The following is a 25358-nucleotide window of genomic DNA, read 5'->3' on the forward strand; positions in this document are numbered from 1 at the left end:
CATTAATGACACATTATTAGCATGTCAGGTCCATAAAGAGTATCTGTAAGGCGGCCAGGAGAGTCTGGAAACTTTGAAGGACATAACATCATTTGAAGGGCTCATGCAGCTTTCTCCTTGTCCCTGTTGCTTTGACAGTCGCAGTAATTTTCTTTAACACTGTAATGCAGCAGATGATCAGCATCTCTGGAGCCTCTGTTTGTGAATCCTCTTTAAAGGGCCTGTGCATGGGGTCTCTCCTTGTTGCCCCAGGTGTGAGGCATCTCAGATACAAATTGTTTTGCCAATACTTAAAACCAATGCACAGACACCTCTCTTGACTTGCTGCTGATGCTGTGTGTAAAGCTGTGTGTTGAGGTGAGCCATCAGTCATGTTTCATCCCTGCCTGTGCCTGCGTTCTTCCTCCACACCCCACATGTCTGGTGAAACACTGTCAGGTCTCCACAGACATGTTTTAAATACTCAGAGAAGCAAGTAATAAATGCAGTCTTAAAGAGCCAAGAAATCAGGGTCCTGTCATCCTTCTGAACCTGGGACCTTCCAGCTAGGATGCTCAGGCCACGAGGCTGTGTCTTTGCTGCTGCTTTTCCAGAGTGAGCACACAAGGCCTGTTGTGCAGTATAGCCTACATATGGTTTGAATTTTGTGCTCTGTTAGAAGAAATATTCCACCTTGCTGCATGCCGGCAATGCCATGGATATTTCAGGGATATCTCTGTTGCTCAAGATGGCTAGATGTAAAGTGGCAGTGACCAGAGCCCCTGCTTTAACTGGGGTAGCAACCCCCTACCAAATTTCCCTGCCATTTTAACTACAGCATTGTTAGGAAGAGGCTGGATTTCACAGCTGCTGAAGCCCCTGCTGACCTTCTCCTGTTTGTGTGTGGCAGCAGAGCCAAGTGTGTCTTCTGAAAGTAAGAAGAATGAAGTTCATAAGGCAGTGCTATTTTCATCATGTTATATTGATTTTTACTTAATTTTACTGTTGCTCTCGAACCCACAGTCCCACAAACTGCATATTGCCATTCTCGCAAGTGGTGAGAGGTTGTGACTTTTTTTCTCAAACAACTCTTTGTGTCTTCTCTCTTATTGTCTTTGTGTCTTCTCTCTTATTGGAGCTTGTCAGTATTTTATCTACAATATCTTTTGTCTTTTTCTTGATTCATTTTGCCATGTGTCACCTTAATATAGACAGATAATATTGTTTTAAATTCCTATACTAAGACAGCAGGTATATTTGTTTTCTGCACTACATAAAGATAGTATTTTCTTCACAAAGTTCTCTACATAAAGTTCTGATGAGTATTTTTACAAAGGGGAGAATTTGCTACAGTATAGAGTATTTTAAATATTTGCAGGAATTCAAGTATGTGATGATTTTAATTCAAATGAAGCTACTGCTAAGCAGGAGACAGAGTGTATGCAGACCGTAGTCTTGCAAGCAAAAAAATGCTATTATGCAGCCACTTAGCATAATAGCTATATAAGAATAGGATCTAGCAAAGCACTGAAGTGAATGTTTGACATTCAAGCATCTGGATAGAGTTAGTGGGGCTATCATTTTACCTATATGTCAGAAAAACCCTGCCATGTTGATGTTTAATTTCTCAGGTTTAGAGCCCACAAGCTTTACATAAAAATAAGGCTTGTTTTTATTTTAAATGAAAATGTGCTCTGTCATAGTCAGATTTTTTTTATATTCTTTCCCTCATTTGCCCTCAAACGTGAGTGTCTGAGGCTGACAAATTGTCTCAGCAAATTAAGTCAAGCTGGAAGCAAGGGTACAGCGCTATGTTAGAGCAGCAAATAAGATTTAAATTTTCAAGCAAGAGTAGTAATTAGGCCATTGCATATTTTATGTCTTCATGTTTATTTTCAAAGAGATAGATCAAAATAAGCATAGATGTAATGAGACGTAAGTAAGTGCTTCAACGAGCAGTTAGGGTTCATCAAGTAAAAGCTACAAATTACTGCTCGGTTTTGCTGCCACCCACAGTGTTTACATCTTTGAAATACCAGCAGGCAGGTGCCCTGGCCAGAGCTTGCTCGTTGGCTCTGTAGTAAGAGAAATAGTACAAATTTAGAGCTGTAACACAAATTATTAAGGGAAAGGGCTTAGTTTTTTTTTGGTGGTTTTGAAGATCAGGCAAATCCATCACTGCTGTATAAGAGGATGGTTTGGAGGGTCCCAGGCTCTAAATCTGTATCCTGTGTCTGTGTGCATGATGTCTGACAGCCCATGTGGGCTAGGCCAAGGTGCTGCTTTCCCCCTCTGCCCCAAGCAGGTGGCTTGGGCAGTAATCATTATTCCTACCTGTGTTTCTGCACAATATTGTAATGTTTGCCTCTGCATGATGTTGTTTTTCCAGCAGAAGTAACATGACCACTATAAAAAAGTCATAGGATGGGAACTGCAGTTATGTGCTAATTTAAGGTTTTCAAACAGAATCACAGAATCACACAGAATCACAGAATTTCTAGGTTGGAAGAGACCTCAAGATCATCGAGTCCAACCTCTGACCTAATGCTAACAGTCCCCACTAAACCATATCCCTAAGCTCTACATCTAAACGTCTTTTGAAGACTTCCAGGGATGGTGACTCTACCACTTCCCTGGGCAGCCTGTTCCAGTGCCTCACAACCCTTTCAGTGAAGAAGTTCTTCCTAACATCTAACCTAAAACTCCCCTGGCGCAACTTAAGCCCATTCCCCCTCGTCCTGCCACCAGGCACGTGGGAGAACAGACCAACCCCCACCTCGCTACAGCCTCCCTTGAGGTACCTATAGAGAGTGATAAGGTTGCCCCAAACCTTACATGCCAGTAGTATTCTCCCTGTTCTGATGTCTTTCTTTACAGTGAGAGTAGTTTTGTCGGTTGAGCTAGACCTAAAAGAAAAAAAAATGGTCCCCAGAGTTCATAATCTAGTATTTTGCTCTTCTTTGCTTAGTCCTCCCATCCCAAAGATGCAATCCTTCCCTAAAAATTCCCAGAGTACTTTATATCCAGGTACATACCATGAAATACTCTAAGGGAAAACAATCCAGAACATAATTGTTTGGCCTTCTTCCCCACAGATCTGATGGCACACAGGCCTTGCTGCTGCTCGCACGAATAGAAACGAGGTTGGGTGCTTTCTTCTGCCCTCTTCTGAATTGTACCAGTTCCGAGTATGAGCCAGAAAGAAGAAGAAATGGAGGAGAGCTCCCCACCACTCTGTGCCACCTGCGGCCAGGCACATTTACCAGAGGAAAACCACTTGTACAGCTACACAGAAGAAGTTGATGATGATCTGATCTGCCACATCTGCCTGCAACCTTTGCTTCAGCCGATAGACACGCTCTGTGGTCACACCTTCTGCACGGCCTGCCTTACGAACTTCCTCCTGGAAAAGGACTTCTGCCCCATGGACCGCAAGCTCGTGGTTCTCCAGAGCTGCAGGAAGTCCAGCATCCTGGTGAATAACCTCCTGGACAAGCTAATGGTTAGCTGCCCTTTCACAGAATACTGCTCAGAGATTGTGCAGCGTGGTCACCTTGAACAGCATTTCCAAACCCAGTAAGTTTTGGCTGAGAGGCGGTGGTTTTTTTTAATTGCTCTGTCTTTTGCTTAAGGAGAGGGAAAAGTATCTGCAAGTAATGCTGATTAAAATAGACTGTTAAAGTAAAGGAAGATTTATCAATTTCAGTCCCCGTGAGTACCTATGCTATTACGAGTTTAGAGATGAATTTCTATTTGACTATATCTTACTCTTTTTGTTAGAACCAAATCCACTCCAGGTACTCCATGCTCTTGTTAGCAGTTCTCAGTGGATACCTTGTGGTTAGCTGCATAATGGAAGCATGTATTTAGTCATCCGAAGAGATCCGCGAGTTTGGGGAAGCTGAGCTACCATGAATATTTTAGTGGTACATTACGGCTTTTGTAATTGCCCTTTCTTCAATCCGTTTTTGAATCGCAAATGACCTACATGTGAAGTAGAGCAGAAAATATTCCGGTTTGGTTTTGGTCTTTGGAGCCGCGGGCTCCTTCCTTCCAGGTGAGCACCAGCCCCGTGGAGGCTCCAGGGGCCTTGCACAGACCCAGCCTCCCCAGCAGGGCATGGGGGAGCAACGTGGCCTGCCTCCACATCCATGCTCACCTCCCCAGTGGCCAGAACACCCTCGCTGAAGGAGAAACATCTCCAGGGAGCAGCTTGGTTCCTTTGAAGGGGGAGAACTGATGGTGAATGATGCACTGTTTGACAGGGAAAAGCACGTGTATTGCATCTTCAGCCTTCCTTTCAGCAGGCAGGAGTGACGAGGTACCTCCAGGGCTGTGATTTCCGACTGCTTTGGTGTAGTACAAAAAACAGCATCTTGAATCCAAGGGGAGCTGGGGTGTTAAGACATGCCCTTTTCTGTGGCCTTTATCTGTTCTTTGGTGAAATGACTTCTCCTGTGCTTTGCAGGTGCGACTCACGCTCCTAGGTGAGGAATTTATTCAACATATTCACTGTTTGTGTCATGGTTTAAAAAGTCAATCATTTTTCACCACTAAAACTCAGAAAAAGGAAGAAAAAAAAAAAAAAAGGTGGTGGCAGCTGTGCTCTGCAGGATTAGCTTTCTGCTTCTGGAAGAAGAAATTAGCAAGGTTTCCTGTGATTTTCTGCCTTTGTTCAGTAATTCCCTGACATGCCGCAAATACAAATTTCAAAAGCGATGCAGGTAAAGGGACTGACAGTCTGCTGTGAGCTGCTGTCACAGAGATTATGTTGCTCTACAGATTGCAGAGATAAAATCTTCAGCCCCTAGTGCAAATACCCTTCCATTGTGATATATATAGCTGACTTTATTGGATTTTAGATCCTGCTTTTTGACTTCACTTTTTCTTGAAATGACAGATCCATGGCCATCAAATTAATTAGGCCTGAGCCCCACCAGGGACAAGTTTAGTAACACATCTCCACAGCCTCTTTCTGCATCTCCTCCCCTGTGCCAGGCTCTCCCCACTACCTTCCAGCCTTGAAAACCCAGAGCAGAACTGTGGCCATTAAATCCTAAAGCCTCAAGGTAGTGCAGGACAAGGTGGTGCTACACAGCTTCTTCTGTGCCACCCATGACCACATTTTCCATATTCAGGATGGTTTGGAGGGCTGAGTTACCTTAAGGCTAGAGGGCAGGGGCATATAAATAACAGGGTACCTTTGCTGCTTAGAGTTTCACTAAAAACCACAAGTTTTTATGGTTTAAGCCAATTGAAGGTTCCCCAGGGCCATGCCCTCGCTGGCATTCCCACCTAAAAGAATTAGGAGGGACGCATAAAGGAGATTTTTGAAACCTTGTGTTTGCAGAAACAGTGCAGTATGTTTACTTTTAAATGTAGCTTTGTTAATAATCACCAGAAATACGTTATTATTCTGCACAATTCAGTTCACAGAGCAGCAGGGAAACATTTCTTGCCACCCCACTCCCAACTCATGGCAGTGCAGGAAAGGAGAAGGGCACTGTGCTCTTCAGGCACCAGCTGCAGCATGCCCAGGCACAGCGCAGGCTGAGCTGATGGGGTTCTTTTAACAGCGATGAATCAGTAGACAAAGTGTCTGAATTCGCTGATTAGAAACAAATAAATAAATAAATAATATTACAGCAACAACAGCCTGGTGCCTTTGGATAGAATGGCTCAGATGCTGGCTGAAAATAAAAAATCTCAACTGAACATGACCCGTGTTCTCAGTGAAAAAATCAGACTCTGTTAGAGTCACCAGGGCAGTCGGCAGTCCTTGTGTTTCTTGCACAAAACAGTCTCAGATCAATCCTGGTTCTCAGAGAGAAGATGAAAGCTTGCCCTCTTCAGGGGTGGGGTCACTGATGGGATAAGGTGAGCTTGCTGGTTTTTATGCTTTGTAATTGAAGAGAGAACGTGAATTTTTTTAAATCTCCAGTTACCACAGAGTAGACCACTGAAAGCATCCTTATTGAAAATGTTTGCTCTTGCATCCTGAGAGAGAGAGAGAGAGGGAGAGAGGAGACATGCCCTTGGCTTCCTACATGATTTATGTTTGCACAGAACCATCTGACTGGATGTTGAGAATTCAGACCGCGATGCAAGCAGCCAGCAGTTGGCTGTGATGCTTTGTGGTGTTTTACTTTAAAAAGGTGTGGTCTTCTGCTGTAGCTCGCTTCCAAACTCCACGGGGGGCACGTTTCCCCCGTGTCAGACGGCTACACCCTTCCGTGATGCAGTTCAGCTCGTAACCCATCTGCTCGTGGGCAGTGATGTAAACGTACCAGCTGGCTCCGGAGAACCACTCTGAATCCTGCAGGAGGCAGGTCTCTTCCCCGAGCATCGCTCTGCTCTGCAGCATAAGTCACTGTCTCGCCAACCATGCTGTGCTGTCCCTAAACCCTCACATCTCCCCATCTGAGAGTCAGAACGAGTAATCCTCTTACAGGTCAATGATTTTGCAGCATAGCCTCGTTTGTGGGATTTAAGCTCGATTCGTAACGTGCTCCCGTTGCGTTGAAATGGAAAGGCTCGCTTAGAAGGGGCTTGGCTGGCACGACAGCTTCGCGGTGCGTGTCCCACCAGCACAGAGCAAGTGGGAAGGAGGAAACCTAGCAGCAGTGCCAGCCCTGCACTGGGAATGAAGGCTCTCCTGTTACTGGTCCTACCTTGGCTAAGCCCTGCAAACTACATAGACAATGTGGGCAACCTGCACCTCCTGTACTCGGAGCTGTGAGTACGCGCAGCCGCGCTGTCCTCGTGCTCTCTGTCTGTCTGTCTCACCTGAGTGGCCGGGAGGTTCTCACCCTTGTGGGGGTCTGTCTGTGTGTCTGTCTGTGCCTGGGCATATGTGTGAAGGAAATCTCACAGCATCTCGCCAATAGCCTGAAACAAGGCTGCAAAGCAGCTGCTTCACATCCCAAGGGCTAATAATAGTAATACGTCCCCCTTGCTTTCTGCTCCCAAAGAGCGTGGAAGCAGCTAGGGCGTACTGAGTGAAAGAGGGTTTTTTTCCTTATCAACATGCTCTGCTGTGCTGGCATTTCCAGTGGTTGTTGGGTTTGTGTTTTTTTTTTCTTTCTTTTTTTTTTTTCTTTCTTTTTTTTTCCCATTTCTGAATCTCTGTCTCTTCTGTACTTGCCAAGGATAGCTTTGCCTGGGTGTAGAGGAGGGCATGGTGCTGGGCATCCCTGGTAGAGCTCTCACAGTGTGTACACGCATAATGCTCTGTGTGTAAATCTGCATGCCTGTAGCAAAAACACTGAGAAGCCTTTCACCAGAAATAATTCATTGGAAACAGGAAAGAAATTTCCTCTATTTGTGCTTTTGCCCACAGCAGAATGTTATTTTCTCTAGAATGCAAGTTTTAATGTAGCAGTGCATGCATATATCTTCAAAAAATATCTTTAAAAATTTCCCAAACCCCACAGCTGATCTTTCCCATCCGTAAGACAAATATTCTATGGTATCATCTCTAACTGACACTAGTTTAATCTATGCTTCAATGTTATTGTAATGGTTAATAGGGCCTTTGTGAATAGAAGCAGATATTTGCTCCAGTATGTTTTAATCAATCATGTTTTGTTTGTGATTTAACAAATTATACATTCTGAGATCTTCCTTGAGATAATGAATGGAATGGCTAATTCTGCTCAAAAGTCAGAAATGACTGTGCTGTGTCTACAGTGGGAATGTTTCAGTAACAGTTGTGATTAATATCAATGAGACTAATTTCCAAATGATTTGGTCTCTGCCATTACACAAAAAAAACAGGGCTTTGCAGAAATGAAAAGTCCCCTTCTGAAACGCTCGTGTGATATGCATATTAATATATTAATCCTATATTAATATATATTAATATATATTAATCCATATTAATATATATTAATAATTTAGCCATTCTTAGTACAACCGCTCAGGATTTCTGTATGCCATGGGTGCTTTCAAACATTTAATAAACCTGGTTTTGAGGGTTGCAGCTATGCCCTCATTTTAATTAACTGGCATTTTGTTAAAGAATGTTAATTAAAAAGTAGAGTAAAATAAAATAAATCAGTGAAGCCAAGCAGGCTACAGGAGCAATCAAGCTCAAACAGAGCAGATGAACACTTACAATGGAAACAATGGCATCTGGGACATCTAGTTTCCAGGAAAACAAACTGATGAGATTAATCAGAGCACAGGCGCACGCACAGCCTCCTCGCTTTTCTTGGGGAATTCAGGTTCACTGACTCTCCCAGGATAAAGAGCTGTGATGCACAGTAGCTATTCAGCTCTTATTTATTTAGCCTTCTAACCCACAGAGATGCTGTTCTCGTGGATGTAGGCAGTCGGTCTTAATTGAGCGGGTGTGGGCTCAGGCTTGGACATGCATCTTTGGGTGTCAGCAATGGGAGGTGGCACGTCCCCGACCGGTGCCAGCCCTGGGTGCTGCCCCATGCCCTGCTCACTGCCCCATTGCCACCCAAGGTGGCAGGCAGCAGGATTCACTGGGGCTGGCATAGCCCAAAACAGCGCCACATGGTTTGAGCTCATTTCAGGCATCTCTCTTGCTCCACGTGGACTCTGGATGCTGCACAAGGTGCTGACATACTGATCTGTGAGATGAACACAGGGTCCTCGCTAATAGTAGTGGCTGAAAGAGAAAGAGGGACATGGTTTTCAGTCCCATTTAATCAATGTATACAGATGTTAGGACCTACAGGTTGTTATGTTGGCTAATCAGGCACTTACATACAGGATATTTTCCATGCCAATTTTGTGAGACAGTGTGGGCACCATCATCCAGGACACGGGGACACAGCTTCACTGTCCCAGTCGTTTTAAAATGCCCCAAAGCCTGCAGAGGCAGCTCCATAAATCCCTCCCCACAGGCAACCAAAGAACTCCCACCATGTGTAGCTTATCTGATGGCTTTCCCCACTGCTCAAAGCCAGACCATAGCAAGCAGAAAGCCTTTTTTTTCATTATCCCACTCTCTTTGGGTGCTGGCCAGTGCAAATACTGGCCTTGGTCGGGACTCATTATTTGGCTGGCTGGCAGCCACCAGAGATACCAGCCAGGGGAGGGGGCAGCAGGGCTGTGAGCAGCCTGGGAAGAGATTTGGAAAGGTGAGGGGCATGGCTATCATCACCAGCATCAGGGCAGGAGGCAGAACAAGGGTGATGGGTTAGCATCACCTTCCCTCTCACACAGCCTCTCTCTTTTACCCTGTTAAAACAGAGGCTAGGTTATTTTGTGCTGAGCTGTGGGTGTTTGCTTTGGTTCGAGGGTATTTAGCTCCATAACCGCAGAATGGGTAGTTTGGGGAATAGGGACTACAGCATAGCCCAAAGCCTGGCTGGAGATGAAGGCTCTGGAATTCATTTAAGAAAGAAAAAGGCTATTTGAGGAGAGTTGAATAGGAGAAATGAAGTTGGGGAAAGGTCGTGTCAGACCCTTGCACTTCACCTGTGTGCCATGCAGGGGAAAGAGGTGTGTGTGTGTGTGTGTGTGTGTGTTGCAGTGAGACTCCGTGGGACAGGTGTGGAGTGCTGATAACTGCAGGTATGCTCAGCAAGCAAATACTGTGTCTCCTGACACTGTTGCCTACACGAGAACCACTTCCCTGGCCATTGTCTGTTGTGCCTCCCTTGCCCCCAGCACAGATGCCCCTCTGGTCCTCACTCTGTACCAAGCTAGAAACAGCAGCCCTGGGCACTACCCAGGGTCTACGCCTTCTCCTTTATGTCCCTGTAAAGGAGCCTCAACAGATACACAGTCTCTTTCTTATCTATATAAATAAACTTGAGGGAAAGGAGGATGCGAGAGCAGGCAGTGAGTAACCTTGCCTTGTCCATCTGAGGACCTCTGCCACATGGACAACATGGGGTGGTGTCCAACCTAATCCCCTTCAGCACGTGGCCCTACTGACCGAGTGGCCACCTGGGCAGCGTGCTCAGCACAGGCCCTGCGCCAGGGAGCCTGTGGCAGCTGTGCTTGCTGTTCTCCAAGGATTAAACAGCCCCTGGCCCGAGGCAGGGCTGCTAATACACTGGCTGGAGGCACCCCACTAATTTAAATCAAGACTTTTATTTTAAATCTGCTGCTAGAGCAAAAGACACAACCTAACTGCTACACCCACGTGCAAAAAAAAAATAATAAATAATAATCCTTCTTTTGTGTCTTACTGCTCTTGGGTTTTACATGAAGCAGTCAAAGGAATCCCACCAAATTAACAGGATCAAGTTTCCCCATATAACTTTTATATGATAACGGCTCTCCTACATTTCAAAACAGCACTTTGGCTGGAAGAGCCAGTAAAATTTAGTTTCTCTGTTCATTCAATTTAAGAAGAGGCACAAGTGCCAGCTGTCTTCTAGTGTCCTTGGGCATGTCTGGTTTTTGGTAAGCACGATGTAGCTCAAGCCATTAGCTGAAGGAGGAATTCCGTAGTGAAAAACAAGAGTGGAAAATTATAGTATCTTTTAGAGGGTTGCTTTCAATTCAGCTAATCCCCTCAAAGCTCCTCAGGTTCGAAGTCAGAGCAATACTGCATTTACAGAAATGGCCAGAGCAACATTTAACTACAGACCTTAGAAAATCCTCCCACACATGGTGGCTTGGCAAAGCCCAGTGGGGAACGTGGATCTGGCTTCAAGCCTGCTCTTGAGAAGTTAAGGAGGGCAGGGCACTTTGCTCAGCTGGGCTGTGCATGTTGCATGCAATATTTGGAGCAAAAATGGTGAGGATTGAGCTCCTCATGCTTGTGTGTTAGTCCTTTGCGAAAGCCACGTGCTGCCCTCCTTTCTCAACGCAGATCTCAACACATGTGGAAATCTGTGCCAGAGCTAAGCTGTGAGGTTAATTAAAGCTGAAAGTGTTGGTAAGGAATGCTGAAAGTGAATGGAAAGATTCTTGAATGAAAATGTAAATGAAATGTCTGCAATATCTGCATTAAACAGACAGGACAAAGCACAATCAGATGAAATGTGAAGAGTCCTTTCCAGTAGAGCTGGCTGCCCCTGAGGAAAAGGGGGCAAAACCTGCTGTACTGTTCTTAAAAGTACGGAAGGAGCTGTAATCCAGACTCATGGCATTGAGGCACCCAATATGAATTTGTCTACATATATCAGCTGCTGTATTCAAGAGTATTTGATACAGACTACGCTGCTGGCATAGGAGAAAAAGCAGTTGCTTCCACTGACCATGACTACTTAGGTCCAAAGACAATCTCCAGGAACCAAACCTCCTTTGCAAGCTTTAAGAATTGGTTGATTATGCCTGAGAAGTTCATGTGCAATGGAAGTTGGCCTTCCAGTAATGCTTTGAGAAAGGTCATGCTTTATTCCTCACGCACATGCATGAAGCTCACCTTTCCTCCTTCACAGCCACCTACATACACTTGAGATGAGAATTAGACCTTGCACTCTGCTGGCATGTCTTCTTGCAGCTGGAGACTTCTCACACCTCTGGAAAAGCCTGATGCTGGCTAATGTCAGTCCCAACAAATGAGCTTCATTGCCAAAAATAAAACCTGTGCCAGCCGATAAAGTGAAACGATGCCAAGGTGAAAACACAGTGCAATAATTATCGTCAGCAGAAAGGTTTCTTTTCATGAATGAATTATGCCTCAGTTATGTCTGAATTTTGTGTAGGCTGCTCGAAAGAAGTGTGCTTATACTCCTTGCCTATGTAACGGGAGCAAAAAGGGGGCAAACCTTATCCCTCTCTGAGGCTGGCTAGGAACAGACATCCCACTTTCGGATGGGGCCAGAACAGGGAAAGCACTGGAGCAGGAAGGGACAGGGTGAAGGGAGTTGCAAAAGGTCGGTGGTTGCACACAGGCAGCAGACACTCGTTTCTCTTCTGTCATTAAGCCACCCTGGCCGTATGCTGCAAGTTTGGCCGACCTCCGCATCTCTCTGACAATTAACCTAGTTTAGCACTGGCACTGGCAGCATGACAAGGATATTTTTCCTTGAGCTATTTCTCTGACAAATCTGGCAGAACTGGGCTGCCCTGTAACGCAAGGATAAATGCCACTCTTGCAGAGCTCTAGTGCCCATTGTAGATTAACTCCTGCTCTGAAAACTGGTTCAGGGATCAGCTACAGCACAGCAGGGAAGCAGACTTGTAGGTTTGAGGGTCTTGTCTTATTTTTATTTATTTTTTTAATATTCTTGACCTTTGGGGGAAATCTGCCTTCAAGGTTCCAGTCAACAGAGCAGCATTTTGTGACTGTCTCCATGACCAGAGACATTGTTTAGGAACTAGAATGGATTGTCTGCATCTTGGCATGTGACTGCGTGTCCAGACTGCCCCCCTTGAACACTGTAGTGACCAGGTGGATGAGGATGCCAACTACACAGGACACAGAAACACAGATTTTATGCTGACATCACTGACAATGCTGGACTAACAGCACAGACTGTAGGTGTCAGCATCGATGGCTGCTTGGGGCTTCATATTCTACAAGGAGGGCCCAGCCCTTTCCCTCTGTGTCGGACTGGTACCTCAGGAGAGGTATCTCTTAGTAAATGGTGTTTCATATCATGACTAAAACCTCATTGTCACTGAAGGATTCCTGGCTTGGAGCTGAATCCTCTTTGGGGATTAAGAATGTGAATTTAATTTTACATCACCCCTAGGCCTTGGCAAAGTTGCAGTTGACAAAGACTGAATATATCCAGTGAATCCTTGGACTATCTCTACAATATGTTTTATGCATTCATATGATTTATTAATTGACAACAGATTCTGAATATAGATTGAAGCAAGTTCAGGAGCAACCTAGTGAAATGACTGGAGATTACAACAGATGGTGTACAAATTTTACACACACACCCCAAAAAAAAAGAAAAAAAAAAAAAGTGGATTGTCTGTAACTTCTACATGTTTTACAATATATCCTCCCAATATGAAGTTAAAGAGGCTGACTGTTACACTGAGGAGGTCAAGCTGTATTTACAGGAAGTTCTTTTCTCCTTTCTTCTGAATTTCTGTTGGCAGCACTATCAAACTTTATCGATAAAGTCTTGCATTTCTCAGCACTCTAGACAAGCAAACAGATTTGTGAAGATCACACATAATAATGACCATATCTGCCCTGGTTTTCATTCTCTCTTCTTTCTGTTAAGATCCTGGACACTTGGGTGATGAGAAAATAATCACCATTGACTCCTCTAATCCTGAGGAGTTGTCCTGCTCCATGACACTGCTGTGATACATGGAGACAAGTTAAGAAAAGAAATTTGCTGTTGCTAGAGCCGTGTAGATTTTTTAGTCGCTCTTTCTCACTTTTATTTGTATTTACTCACTGATTATTATCTACCTAGATAATGTAAAGTAAACAAATAAAAATGTCTTTAGTGGTATAAATTTCAGGTACAAAATTCAATCATCAATGTATTGCTCTAGGATTTTTCCTCTTTTGCTCTATTCAAATCACGTTGTCAGGAAACAAGCATTTTAGGCCAGAAAGTCATTTTATGTGCACATATTGGGAAACTTACACCTCTCCATATATTGCGCATTGCAGTCCTATCATTCACTAGACAATGTGTAATATATTCTTAATGTAGAATTTCAATAATTTAGTAACCTCTTAAATAGAGAAAGAAGGGAGTATGACCTGCTCTGAGGATCATATTTTCCTGTCTCCTCTGCAGACCTTAGAGAACTGACAAGATTAGTAGACTGATGGCCTTGTTATGGTTAGTGTTTTATTAAGAACAGCCAGTACTAATTTTGAAAGCATAATTAAGGGTATTTTCTTTTCTTCTCTCGTATACGATAAGCATTACTCTTACATATTATTCTTAACATTCAGCTAGCCCTGATGAAGTCCTGCTGTTCTTTTACCTTCCTTCCCATGTAAAACAACCAATGGAGTGGTTTCAAAGGGCATCCGTGGAGGCCTCTCCTCTTGTAGATTTTATAACTCAGTAGTACAAAAGGCCAGAAAACGTCCCACGTGGAGCAGGCTTTTATGGAGAGGAGATGGGCATGATTAACCAAATGTGTTCTGGAAGACCACTGGAAGCAGAGAATACTCTGTGCTGCTGCTACTAAATGAGGATGTGTAGGTTGATATGGATGAGCAAGGCTGTTTCGCTCAATATGTACGAGCATCTCCTGCCAAGAGACTGAATTACAGTCAGAAGTAAGTGCTCTCTATGAAGAGCCAGTGTTGCAACACTGTTCTTCACCAAACAGGTTTTGCAGTGGGAGCATGCATCCCAAGAGGTGGCCATGACTTGGTCATGACTTGCCTTGCCAGCTCTCAGATGATCCAGGCCACGGGTTCTAGCTGAAGATTTGGCACATCTCTCCTGGTTTGTCTTTACATCAGGAAGATGACACTGCAGGAGAAAGGGTGAATACAAATTCTGTCCCAAATAAAGTGTGTAAGTACTGGTGCTTTTGTCACTGGGATTTGTTGCAGGGGTGAACAAGATTGAAAGCACCTGGTGATGTTACTTTGCCCCAACCCAGACCATAATGGAAGTATTTATACCATTAATATTAGCTGAGTCAATATAGAAATGCTGAGGAGATCCTAGTGCTGGCTACTGCAAACTATGCTGTCCAAGTGACCCTTGGGCCCTGGCACAGGACTGGCAGAGGCTGCACATCCTGCACAGCCTCCAGTGCTAGGGATGTGCTGTTTTCTCCACATCTACTTTGTATTATGAGTCAAAGGTATGGTCACACCAATGTGCTTTCCTCAGTGTTGTGTCTGTGACCTTTTCTTGGTGCCCATTTTAAAAAGTCCCACATTTGCATTTTGCATATCTTGATGAATTTTAGTGGACTGAGTGTGCACCATTTCTAGCAAGCCTCCTGTTTCCAGTTTCTTCCCTCAGAGGGGATTGAATTCCAGCACATTCTTGTTTTATCCTTCCAAGACATGAGTGTAATGAAGTTGGACAGTAATGGTTGCTGTATTTCACTTTTTTTCTGCTCTGTCCCCAGTGGTCTAAGCATCTGTAGGTTTGAAGGCACTTACAGTCATGGTCTTTGAGTTCAAAATAAATCAGAAGAGAACAGACCAAAACAGGACAGAGCATTTAATAAGATATATAGTATACATATAAACTTGCACTTAATATGTTGAGCTGACAAAGCAAATAAATGCAAAGTTTTGCAGACTTGCCTTTTTTGTAATCTAGGCTTGAATAATAGTAACATGACCCAAGTGAGCAAAAGAAATTTATAATGGGAGGCCAAGAACAAGTAACCGTCTTCTACAACTAATGAACTGTAATCCATACCAGAGATTTCCAAAATGCATTTGTTCCTCTTCCACCTACCTCCCAACAGAATCAGCCTGTCTTCCTTCCTCTTTTCCTTCCCTTTCTTCAGCAGATGCTTACTTATATTCCTGATACTTTTGCTAACTCAGCACTGGAGAGAGGGAAATAGCTGCATTCTTAGGCAGAAGATGCGTTTCACAGGCTTGTGATGGTCTCCTTGCTTTCTGTTAAGGTCTGCTAATTGTTGTTCAGATCTTTCTGTGTTTCACATAGCCCCTGCTTTTCAAGTCCCCAGCAAATAGAAGTTGACAACCAATGCAAAAAACACCATAGCAATTTAGTGCCCTGTGGTGCTTTACAACACCAAGAGAACTCACAGCTGACAGCATGAAGGTTTTTTTGTCTGTGATGAGCTTGGTTTGCTTGCATGTCAGGTAAAAATAACAGTTTGATCTTAAATAGGTGTTTATCTTTTTGCAGTGTTACATAAACTCTCTTGGCACCTCCTGACAAGTGTGAATTGGCTGCTTCTGCCCTATGTATGTTTTGAGAGAAAATGTAGGTTTGCAACCCTTTATATTTGAGTCTTTCTTTTTGTTCCCTAGACATGACTTGTAACGCTTGCCAGTCTCCATCATCACCAGTATCAGGCTGTCTTTTGGTTTCTTTAACCATTTTCCAGTTGGATGCTCCCGTCTATCCTAAGTCTTTGTCTGTCCTTTGCTACCTCTAAATTCCTATTTCCTTTACACCTCTGCTCTTTGCCTCTCCCACAACCTAACAATGAACTGCTTGGCAGAGCAGTAACCTGGGATCAAGGTCAGCAAGGAAGCATGGTTTTAACCACTGCATCATATGATGGCAGCACCTTTCTCCTGCCTGGTGGAAGGAAGAGAAGCAGAGACTGAGCAAGCAATTGAACTTCTTTAAAAATATAAGACTGTCTTGGACACAGGCTCTGTTGTAACCACTACAATAAATAGACAGAGTCAAAGTCAAATAAGGACAGATGCTGCTTGTCCTGGATTTGACCGTGTCAGGTGAATAGAGGTCACCCATTCATAATCTCAAAGTCACTTGAATTTGACATGTTTAGGGTATCAGTCCATGGGTAGAAAGCTCTTCCTGGGCTGTCCAAGCCCTGTCCTCCTCATTGTGGTGATGGTGAGGCCCTATCTGCTCCATTCTGTTACCTCCAGTCTCCTGATGCCTGTGAAGGAGCTATTCTCTTGAGGGCGCTGTCTTGTTCAAAGAGAGTAAGAAGGAAAGGGAAAGAGAGAAATGGGCTGATTGGACCTGCCAAGGATTTGTGTGGCCAACTACAATGGTGCTGAGCATGCTGAGCCATGTGTCTTCTGTCTCCTCGCACTATTTCAACACTGCAAAACTCTGAGTTGGTTATGCTTCTTATTTTAAATTTATGGATTAATGTATGAGTAAACTGTGAGTTCAGGCTGTGGAGCTTAACGTCAGAAAAACATGTGGATCTGAAGGCTCAAAACAAAGAAAGCTTTATGAATTGACCAGGTTTGGTGACACACTCTTTATGTTAACTCCACTTCAACAGTTCTGGTGAACTTTAAACATTTACCTGTTAGACTAAACACAGGTTAAGCCAGGCTGTGAAATAACTCAACTGTAGGGCTGACATCTGATCAAAATCTTATCTACTGATCTTCTGCCTAGCTGCATTACCACCTGGACCAAATTCCTTAAAAGAGTTGCACACTGTCCTTCAGAAACCACTAAAAACAATGAAAATAAAGTAAGTCAAGGAAATAGGGATTGTAATATAGCCCAGTTCCTCTTACCTGGTTAATTTGTTTGATTTGAAGACCACACTTCTAATTGTTTCACTATGTGCTATTTCAGCAGTCAGGCAGAGGAAGCTATGGGAGATGGAAGAAGTGAAAAGAGCAGTACCAACATGCATGGATTAGTTCTTTACAGATATTATTCCACTGAACACTGACTTCATTGACAAATGACTCCTGACTTTCACTGGAATGAACTAGGAAGAATGAGGTTTTGTGTACATGGAGAAACATCTATTTTTTACATACCTAGGAAGATATGGAGTAGTAGAGATCCAGTTTTATATGTACATTTTTGGGGAGGAGTGGGTGGGTAGAGGAGCTTCTCACCACTCTGAAAAGTGGTGAGACACACCACACTGTTTTTAGCAGAAACAACATGTTTAAAAAAACAAAACATCCCTTGAGGACCTGTGGGTGAATGAGTTGAAACAATACAAATAAAATGTCATGGGCTCCAGCTTCTGCAATCTTTATGACAAAAAGATGTCCAAAAAAAACACCCTGTGTGGGGGCTTCATCAAACCTCAGACTCCACTTTCCTGTCCCTTATGACAATGGTAGCTTCATGACAAGAGATCTTACAAAATTGTGACTTTCCTCCTGTTTTTTTTGTTTGTTTGTTTGTTTTTTCTTTGTTCATTTGTTGTTGAAATTTCTCTCCCAGGATTGGCAGACACAAACGCCAGAAAGTCTCTTTTAAAGAGGATGTTTTCAGGAGAGTAGCAGGACTGACAATAAAATAGTGACCCGTATGACCTCTGCGTGGTCAGGTCTGCAGCTAAAGCTCAAGAGTGGGGGAAGGCTCCCTGTTTGTCTCCAAACTTGAGCCTGTTCCTTGTAAGAGTCATCCACATCACAACAGAAGGCTTCAAGGGGCTTAGGGTTAACGTTAAGGAGCGGGAATATGTAGCTAAAGTCTAGCAATGGATCCCAGATCCCTCTCCCCACACCAATGGCTGTACACAGAAATGGGGATGAAGCAGGAATTGTTTTTGCATCTCTGTTTCACCATGATGTCCCAGGCAGAAGGAAGCAGAGTTCTTTTGTTGGCTGTAGGGAACTGAGATCTCAATGCTTGGGTCTTCATTCTAAAAGCTTCTGTGCGTTTTTGGGTATTTGTTTGTTTATTTGCTTTTTTTTTTGACTCCTCCTTCTCTTTCTGGCAGCGCTGGAGAGTGGGATTTTTATGGCACCATATGACAGTTCTCCTTCCCTCTGTCCCCATCCTCCCACTGACTCAGGGAGCCCTGGGTACTGAGGAAGCTAGGAGGCAGCCCCAGGCCTGCCCAAGAGCCACTGTGGCTCCAACCTACCATAGCACAAAGCGCAAAAGAAGAAAAGGAGACTCTGGAAAGGGCGCTGAGGAGAGGGGAGGATAACAGCCACTTCCCTGGCAGGGGGGGACTGTCAGCAGCACAGCTGTTCTTTTTGGAAATGTCAGAGAGGAAGAAGAAAGTGTCGAGGGAGTTGTCACCAGCAGACAGCACAATAGGTGTCTCCAAAATAGTGCTTCACACAGTCATAGTCCTTTCTTGAAAACACTTACCAGGAAGCCTGGGTCTGACTAACTTTACAAATAATGAACTCCATTTGAGAAACAGACACGTAAATCACAAAATCACTTAGGATCCAATTTCTCTCTGATGAATGAGAGCACAGGTGTGGGTTTGTGCAATCTGCAGCACAACCAGCAAAATGATGTCCCTGGGCTCTGCAGCACCTTCATGGTGCAAAATGTGACCTCAGACTTCTTGAAATCTACCCAGTGAATGCCCATGTAGTGAGCCATGGCAGCTTCTTCTTTCAAGAAAATGTCATCTTCTCACTGATCCTGAACCTGCACGAGACACAGCTGGCCAAGTGAACCACCTTTCAGCGACTTGGGTTCTTTTATTAAGGATGCAGACAGGAAAGTCTGACTACTGATCAGGAGACCTCTTTTCCCCTCTTAAGTTTATCAGAGCATTGTTGATTAAATTATACTTTAAACATGCTAATTAACAGAGAACAAGTTATCAAAGGAAAAATCAATAGATCTGTTCGTCCCCCAGTAGCAAAATGATCTCTTGACTCTCTTTCCTGTGCTACTTATGACCATGAGCATGAATCTCTGTGCCTCAATGTGTCTGATTCTTTGTGGGTTGTAGAATGGGCAGACCTGAAAACAAGCCATAATTGTGCTGATACCATGATTGTACACAACTGCTGTCTAGTGTGAAGATAAGAGCCCTGGATGCAGAGCCTGCAGTTACAGGGTGTGCAGGGACATATTCAAACGAACATCTAAAATGGGCACTGAGAGGTCCAACAGTTTCTACTTGCTGTCTAGAAAATGGGGGCAGGGAAGAAAGGACAGAGGTTCTTCTGAAGAGATGCTCTAATCACTCAAGGAAGTTGATCAATAATGAAGCCCATAAGTTGAAGCTGATCCATAAAAAAGTGACCGTGCTGCTCTTACTCTAGGGCAGCTTCTCTGGTGAATGCTCTTATTTCAAAAGAGGGATGTCTCCAGGGAAGCTATTCTGGGATGTGTGTTTCTACACATATAATTTACATAGTGTGGCTAAGGTATTGTTCCACAACCACTACAGCAATCATGTATTTCCCTCCTGCAGACAACCCCTTAGTAAGCAGCACCATCTCTGGAGGCTGATGTGGTTGACATTCGTGGAACCACTTATGTTCAGTTTTGGAAGGTCTCCTTAAAGCCCATATCAAAGTACTCAGCAAACCTTCCTGCAGGATGCTGTGACATCTTTAAGTATCTTTTAAGGAAATAGGAAAATAATTAGCTGTGAGGCTGTTGTTTTGTTTACAGTCACTAAATTGTTAGGTATTTCTTTCCCTGTTTTCCTCCTCCTCCTTTTCCCTGCATATTGCACCCTTATAAACACACAGTGCTGAGTCCTGAGCACCTGGCTTTGCGCTTCCAGGCACAGCCTGTGTTTCACAGACATTTAAGGAGCTCTTCAGCCTTCAGATGGTACAACCTGCTGACGATCAGTAAACCACCAAATACTGGTCCGAGTCACTGCAAACAATACTAAAACAAAAAGTAATGTCTCAATTGCTTGTATACACAAATGCAGTACTGATTTTGTTTAGTCTGTCTGGGTCAAAATTATTTTTTTATCCCTGATGTTCATGTCTGTGTGGGGGTGGGTATTTTGCAACCAGAGCAAATTTGATTATTGTAGCTGTAAGATTATTCTGTGTTACAAAGCTGGTCAGTTTGGCTAGATTAGCCATCTGCATTGACAGGCTGCTGGGGTAATATCTGCATGAAGTGAATACAATTCAGTTTATACATGTCTGGGTGCCAACAAGTCCGATGCCCCCAGCATGCAGCCGTCCGCCAGCAATGTAGATGTCCAGCTGGAGATCCTGGCTGTGGGTGATAGCTTGGGTCACCTTGAGTCATGACGCAGGTAGTGTGTTGCTGTGAAAATGAGCAGGCAATGAGGCACAGCACGAGTGCGCTGCTGGAGTTCAGGCTGCCAGCTCCCTTCTCCAGGACCAGGGTCACCTCAGTTGGAAGAAGGCAGGCTGTAATTATCCCCCTTCGGAGCCAATAATGAACTGACATCATTTCCTATGCCACCTTGGTTTCCCTTCAGGGGGGCCGTCATCATAGCTAACAAGACCCAAGTCTCCTCAACCTGTGACGTTCACAAAATCACAGCCTGCGCTGAAACGGCCCTGGGCTCAGAGGCTGGCTGAGTCACAACCTGTCACAGAGCACTCACAGCTTGCTTCCACTTCAAGGCAGCCTCTCGCATCACAGCCCAGACCCTTCTAGTAGGGGCAGCAAGGTCAAGCCGGTTGTGCCCTCTCTTAGGACAGCAGGGGCAAGGCCACCATCCTGGATTGCCCAGGGGAGTATGACTGCAGCTCGTGCTCAAGGTTCAGCTCTCCAAACCTACTGCTCAGGTGTACCCACGGTGTTCTAGGTGCCCAGCTGCAGCCATCAGGCTTATATTTTAATTTTCAAAGCAAAAATAGTTGATAGGTCTTCAATATTGGAATGCATGTCTGCAGCAGCATAAAGGGAAAAAGGAAAAAGCAGCTTTCTAAAGAAAATTTTGTGATTTTAATTCTGTTTCCTGTGTTTTAACAGAATGAGTAGATAAGTTATCATGTTTTGTAAGGGGACAGCGTGAAATGACAGCCTCTTAACATGAACATTTCTTAAAATAATTGAATAATAATAATAAAAAGAAAAGGAGTGAAAACCTTCTTTGTTATGTAAACCATTCAAAAATAGCCATCTGAGAGAACAGAAATGACAACAAAAACCCAAAGAAACCTGTCGTATCTGCAAGCTAATGAATATGAAGCAGCAGCAGCCTTATCAACTTGGGCTAAAAGTAACATACTGTATAAAACTGATTTTCTCCTTCTCTTACTTGCCTTGGGCAGGGAAATCCATTTTGTGTTGTTGGCAGTATGGTACCCACTTATGAAGGCACTTTCTGTCATTAAGGGAGTCCAGGGCTGGATCCCTGCTTCTACCATAGTATACGCATTATCTCCGTTGATTCATCAGTTGCACCCTGATGGTCTAAGAAAAGACAGATTTTTGTGGAGAGGTTCTCAGCCTGTGTTTTTATGCTTCAAGGGTCACTGCTTCAACTTCAGACCAAAAAAAGGCTCTTATGCCTGGGTAGTACTGTCAGTTTTTCCCCAAGATACTGGCAGGACTAACAGAGAACAGTGCCTTTTCTTGTAAACCTCTCCCAGCTTCAACCAAAAAAGCCACAGCAGCCTTTGAAGCAGGATTTCCCCTCCCCAGGCACCTGTTTTCCATTTGGTGATAGCGTCAGGCTCCTTCTTGCTCAATCTACCTCTGTGAATCCATCCTCCTTGCTGCACCTGGGCTGGGTTTCAAGAGGAGGAGCAGACACTAGGCTTACCCAAACACATGTTTTTGTGCTGAAAACACTCCCAAAAAGTGAGGAGTGAGCTCTCTCAGCCTCCCTTGCCAAGCAGAGGCTAACAGTAGTCCCTGAACAACAGGAGGGAAACTGCATCATCACATGGCTTCCTCATTAGTGAGTACAGCACTGCCTGTGCATGTGGAGAGAAGACTGAGTGGAACGGGCTTTTTTCAGATTTGGCTAAAGGAATTCAAGTTTTGAGTATTTCTGATACTTCTGTTACGAAGGGTGATCTGAGAACATTTTTTCATAATTTTACAGCACCATATAGTGAGCATTTCCTACCATGTGAGCTTTCAGAGGATTGTAAACAACATTCCAGCCATACTTGTACTGTGGCTGGATATAGACTTTCTGGAGTCTTTAAATGCTTTTACAATGTGTGTTTACTGTCATAGAAGGGTAAAGTATCTCACTGAAACATCTCAACATCTCATATTCACCTCAGCGAAACCATAAAGCCACAAGCAGAAGGGACTTTTGCATGCCCATTGGGTTTGGGAATTTTTGTTCTGAAAACTGGCTGCTAACTTCCCTCAGGTCCATCTTCTTCCGGTCCTACTTGCAAAGGGGAGGACTGCGGAGGCAGGGCGAGCAGAAGTCAGGATGATGATTCTGTAGAATGAGATAAGCAAAATGTACTGCTGGCTATGTTATACTCACAGAAACTTCATGTAACAAGATATTCAGTCAACAGTGTGACTTGTGTACTTCTTATGCCACTGTCAAAACCTGTTTTGATTGAAATCCTGGAACCTGAGTTGTGATACAACAGGAAATGCTTTCCTCACCCCTACAAGGAGACCGTGTTTTTTTAGGATTTTATGTAAAGTGATTCATGAGTCATGTGCAGTTCACTTCTTACAGGACTGACTCAAAGTCCTTACTGAATATCAGACAGTGAATTTGACAAGAGGGGAAAACTTTTTTAAAAAGGAAAACATTTGTGACATCTTATGACGCATCTTACGATGGCGAAGACATTTGTTCAGCACTCAGATGGGCACCTGACAGGGACCTCTGTGTTCCTTCTACTCCTGAGAAGGCACGTTAAGACCTCCTTTTTCTGACCTTCCCCAAGAGGAAGCAACTTTCAGAGAACAATTTTTACCAAGATGTGTTAGTGATGTAATCTAGATATCCATGCTGACCTAAAAGGAACCTTATGTGATTTTTGGGTCACTGAGATGCAAGTGTCACCACAGCCAGACCTGTGGGTCACCCTTCATGGCATGTTCTGTCAATAAGAAGGCATAAAGACAGCAGTCATTACTTACTGGCTACAACCTTAGTGTTTCTTGTAATTTTAAATTCCAGTGGAGACAACATTAGTAAATCCAAGCCTTGGATAGAAACCACTTTGAAACTGATTGCAGTATTCACCTTTTGTTATTTTACATCTAGAATCTTATCTGCATCGCTGCTTTGTGCCAACAAAAGTCCTGCTTGCTTGTTGAGTCCATGGCATAGCAGATATTGTAATTATATATATATATATATGTATGTATGTTAAGTATGTGTAAATGCAAAAGGTCTGTTTGGGAGGCACTTCAGTCTGTATCTGAAAGAATCGAGCTACACTGATTCTGTCGTTCCCATAGTGTCAATCCTATTAAAGAACCAAACTCCCTGGTCCCATTGCGAGCATATTTTTCTCACTGCATCATAAACTTTTTATAGTATAGGTGGGGATAATAGGAGGTGAAGACAATGCAGAGATGCTAAGTTCCGGGAGACTTGTTATACCTGTTGAATATAATCCAGTGATCAAAACACTGAATAAACATGAAAACACATGAATCAACAGAACTGGTGTTTATTCTTGGCATTAATTATATGGGTGTCCATATAGTTTGAAAAACACAATGTAGAGGATTGTATTATGAGCATTGCAGTGCCTTAAGAATCTCTTTGTCTTTACACTTGTCATTTTTAGCTCAGATAACTTGATTTCAGAAGCATTAGCATTTCTTTTGAAACTTTGTACAAATATTCTGATTTCTCCAGGCTCAGTTTTCTAAATCAGGTAGCTATTCGATGATCCTTCTGCATTCTCATTGTGTATCATCTTGATTTCCTACTGTAAAAAGACTTTACTTTATTAGTACAAGGCAAACTCAGTGGTCAGGATCTCCTGCAGAATACCAGTGCTGCTCTTTGAGCAGCCTTCGGTCAGACATGAAGCTGACAGCTGCTGATGGCAAGAGTTATGTTGCTTTCCACATACCCAGCTAACACCCCTTGTGTGAGATTGCTCTCTCATGTGCGCCGTCTGTAGGTAAAAGAAGGTACAGGTATTGGTAGGCAATTAAGTTTTCCATCAACATATCTCTTGGGATTGTTTTGAGTTCATATTTTGTCACTTCCTTTTGATGCAATGTTCCATTTTACCCTTCTTTAAGAGTAACGGAAGGCTGAGGTTTCTGAAGAGTTTTGCGTAGAGAACAGTGCAATTCTGCAAGGTGATGAAAGCACCTGATAAAGTTTTAATCGAGCTCCTCCAGCTTTGCTGAAGTCGAGGATTTCTAGGAACTTTAGGATTTTCATATACCCCTTGAACAGGATTAATGATGTGTTGTAAGCTGTTGAATGCTAAAAGCACTAGAAGCCATTGGCAAGGTTTCCAGGTTCTCACTGTTAAAAAAAAAATAATAATAAAAAAATGCTGTTTCCGTTATGCCGTGTCTTATTTTCCTTTTCATTTTGCTCTGAATGTCCCACCCATGTACTCATAGGTTCCTTACTGTGCTGGTACCAGAGCACCTGCAAGGAGCTATAGGTTGTGTGCCACTCCTCTGTTTCCCTGGTTTGTATCAACTGGTGTAAGCAGCATGCATAAAATATGTTTAATATTGTTGGATTACTCTTGGAGAACTTCAGTATTTAATTGAGGAAGTTCATTGTAAATAAATACTGCAGTTGTTTTGCATCACATAAGACCACTGCGGTTCTGTGCTGCTGGCCAGAATCTTCCCTGTGACCAAAAAATGTTTCTTTATGGTAATCTAGCAGCAAATAATAACTAATAGGCTGACTGCTGTCTTTCACAATGGTTAATTCCTCATTTTTTATTGTTCACGGTCTACTTCTGTTCTACCTTTAAAAGCAGTACAGGAGCTATAGCAGTGCCTGGGCTGTATACCAAGCAGGCTGCTGATGCTCTTGTGTGCTCATAGAGCACTCCTGGCTCAGGCATGGGTGGGGAAGGGGCAACAGAAGGCTAAGGCCCAAATTAAATTGTAAGTATTAGCTTCTCCAAAGTAGCAGTTGTGTTAGGCAAGACGCACAAGCTGCACTAATCCCTGAAAGAAGCCAGCATTTCCAGCCCGTGTGCTGACTTGCCCATCTAAGCTGTCGCTAGTAGTTTACAGCTCCATTTCCCGATG

The 25358-nt window shown here is 43.6% G+C and overlaps 1 protein-coding gene across 2 annotated transcripts in view; it reads left to right on the top strand.

Moving 5' to 3' along the window:
* Nucleotides 1-3169: 3169 nt before the first annotated feature.
* The window catches only part of LNX1 (ligand of numb-protein X 1), a gene marked incomplete at both ends in the record, with an annotated part of 62269 nt that continues 40080 nt past the window's right edge, over nt 3170-25358 (top strand). The window contains one exon of one of the 2 annotated variants that reach the window (XM_084286798.1): nt 3170-3555. In XM_084286798.1, coding sequence (XP_084142924.1) covers nt 3170-3555 — 386 coding nt within the window. Of the gene's footprint in view, nt 3556-6622; nt 6715-25358 lie in introns of those variants that run through there. The other variant, XM_084286799.1, reaches the window with a different exon arrangement.

This window comes from Netta rufina, assembly GCF_964035555.1.
Source record: "Netta rufina genome assembly, chromosome: 4".
NCBI lineage: Eukaryota > Metazoa > Chordata > Aves > Anseriformes > Anatidae > Netta > Netta rufina.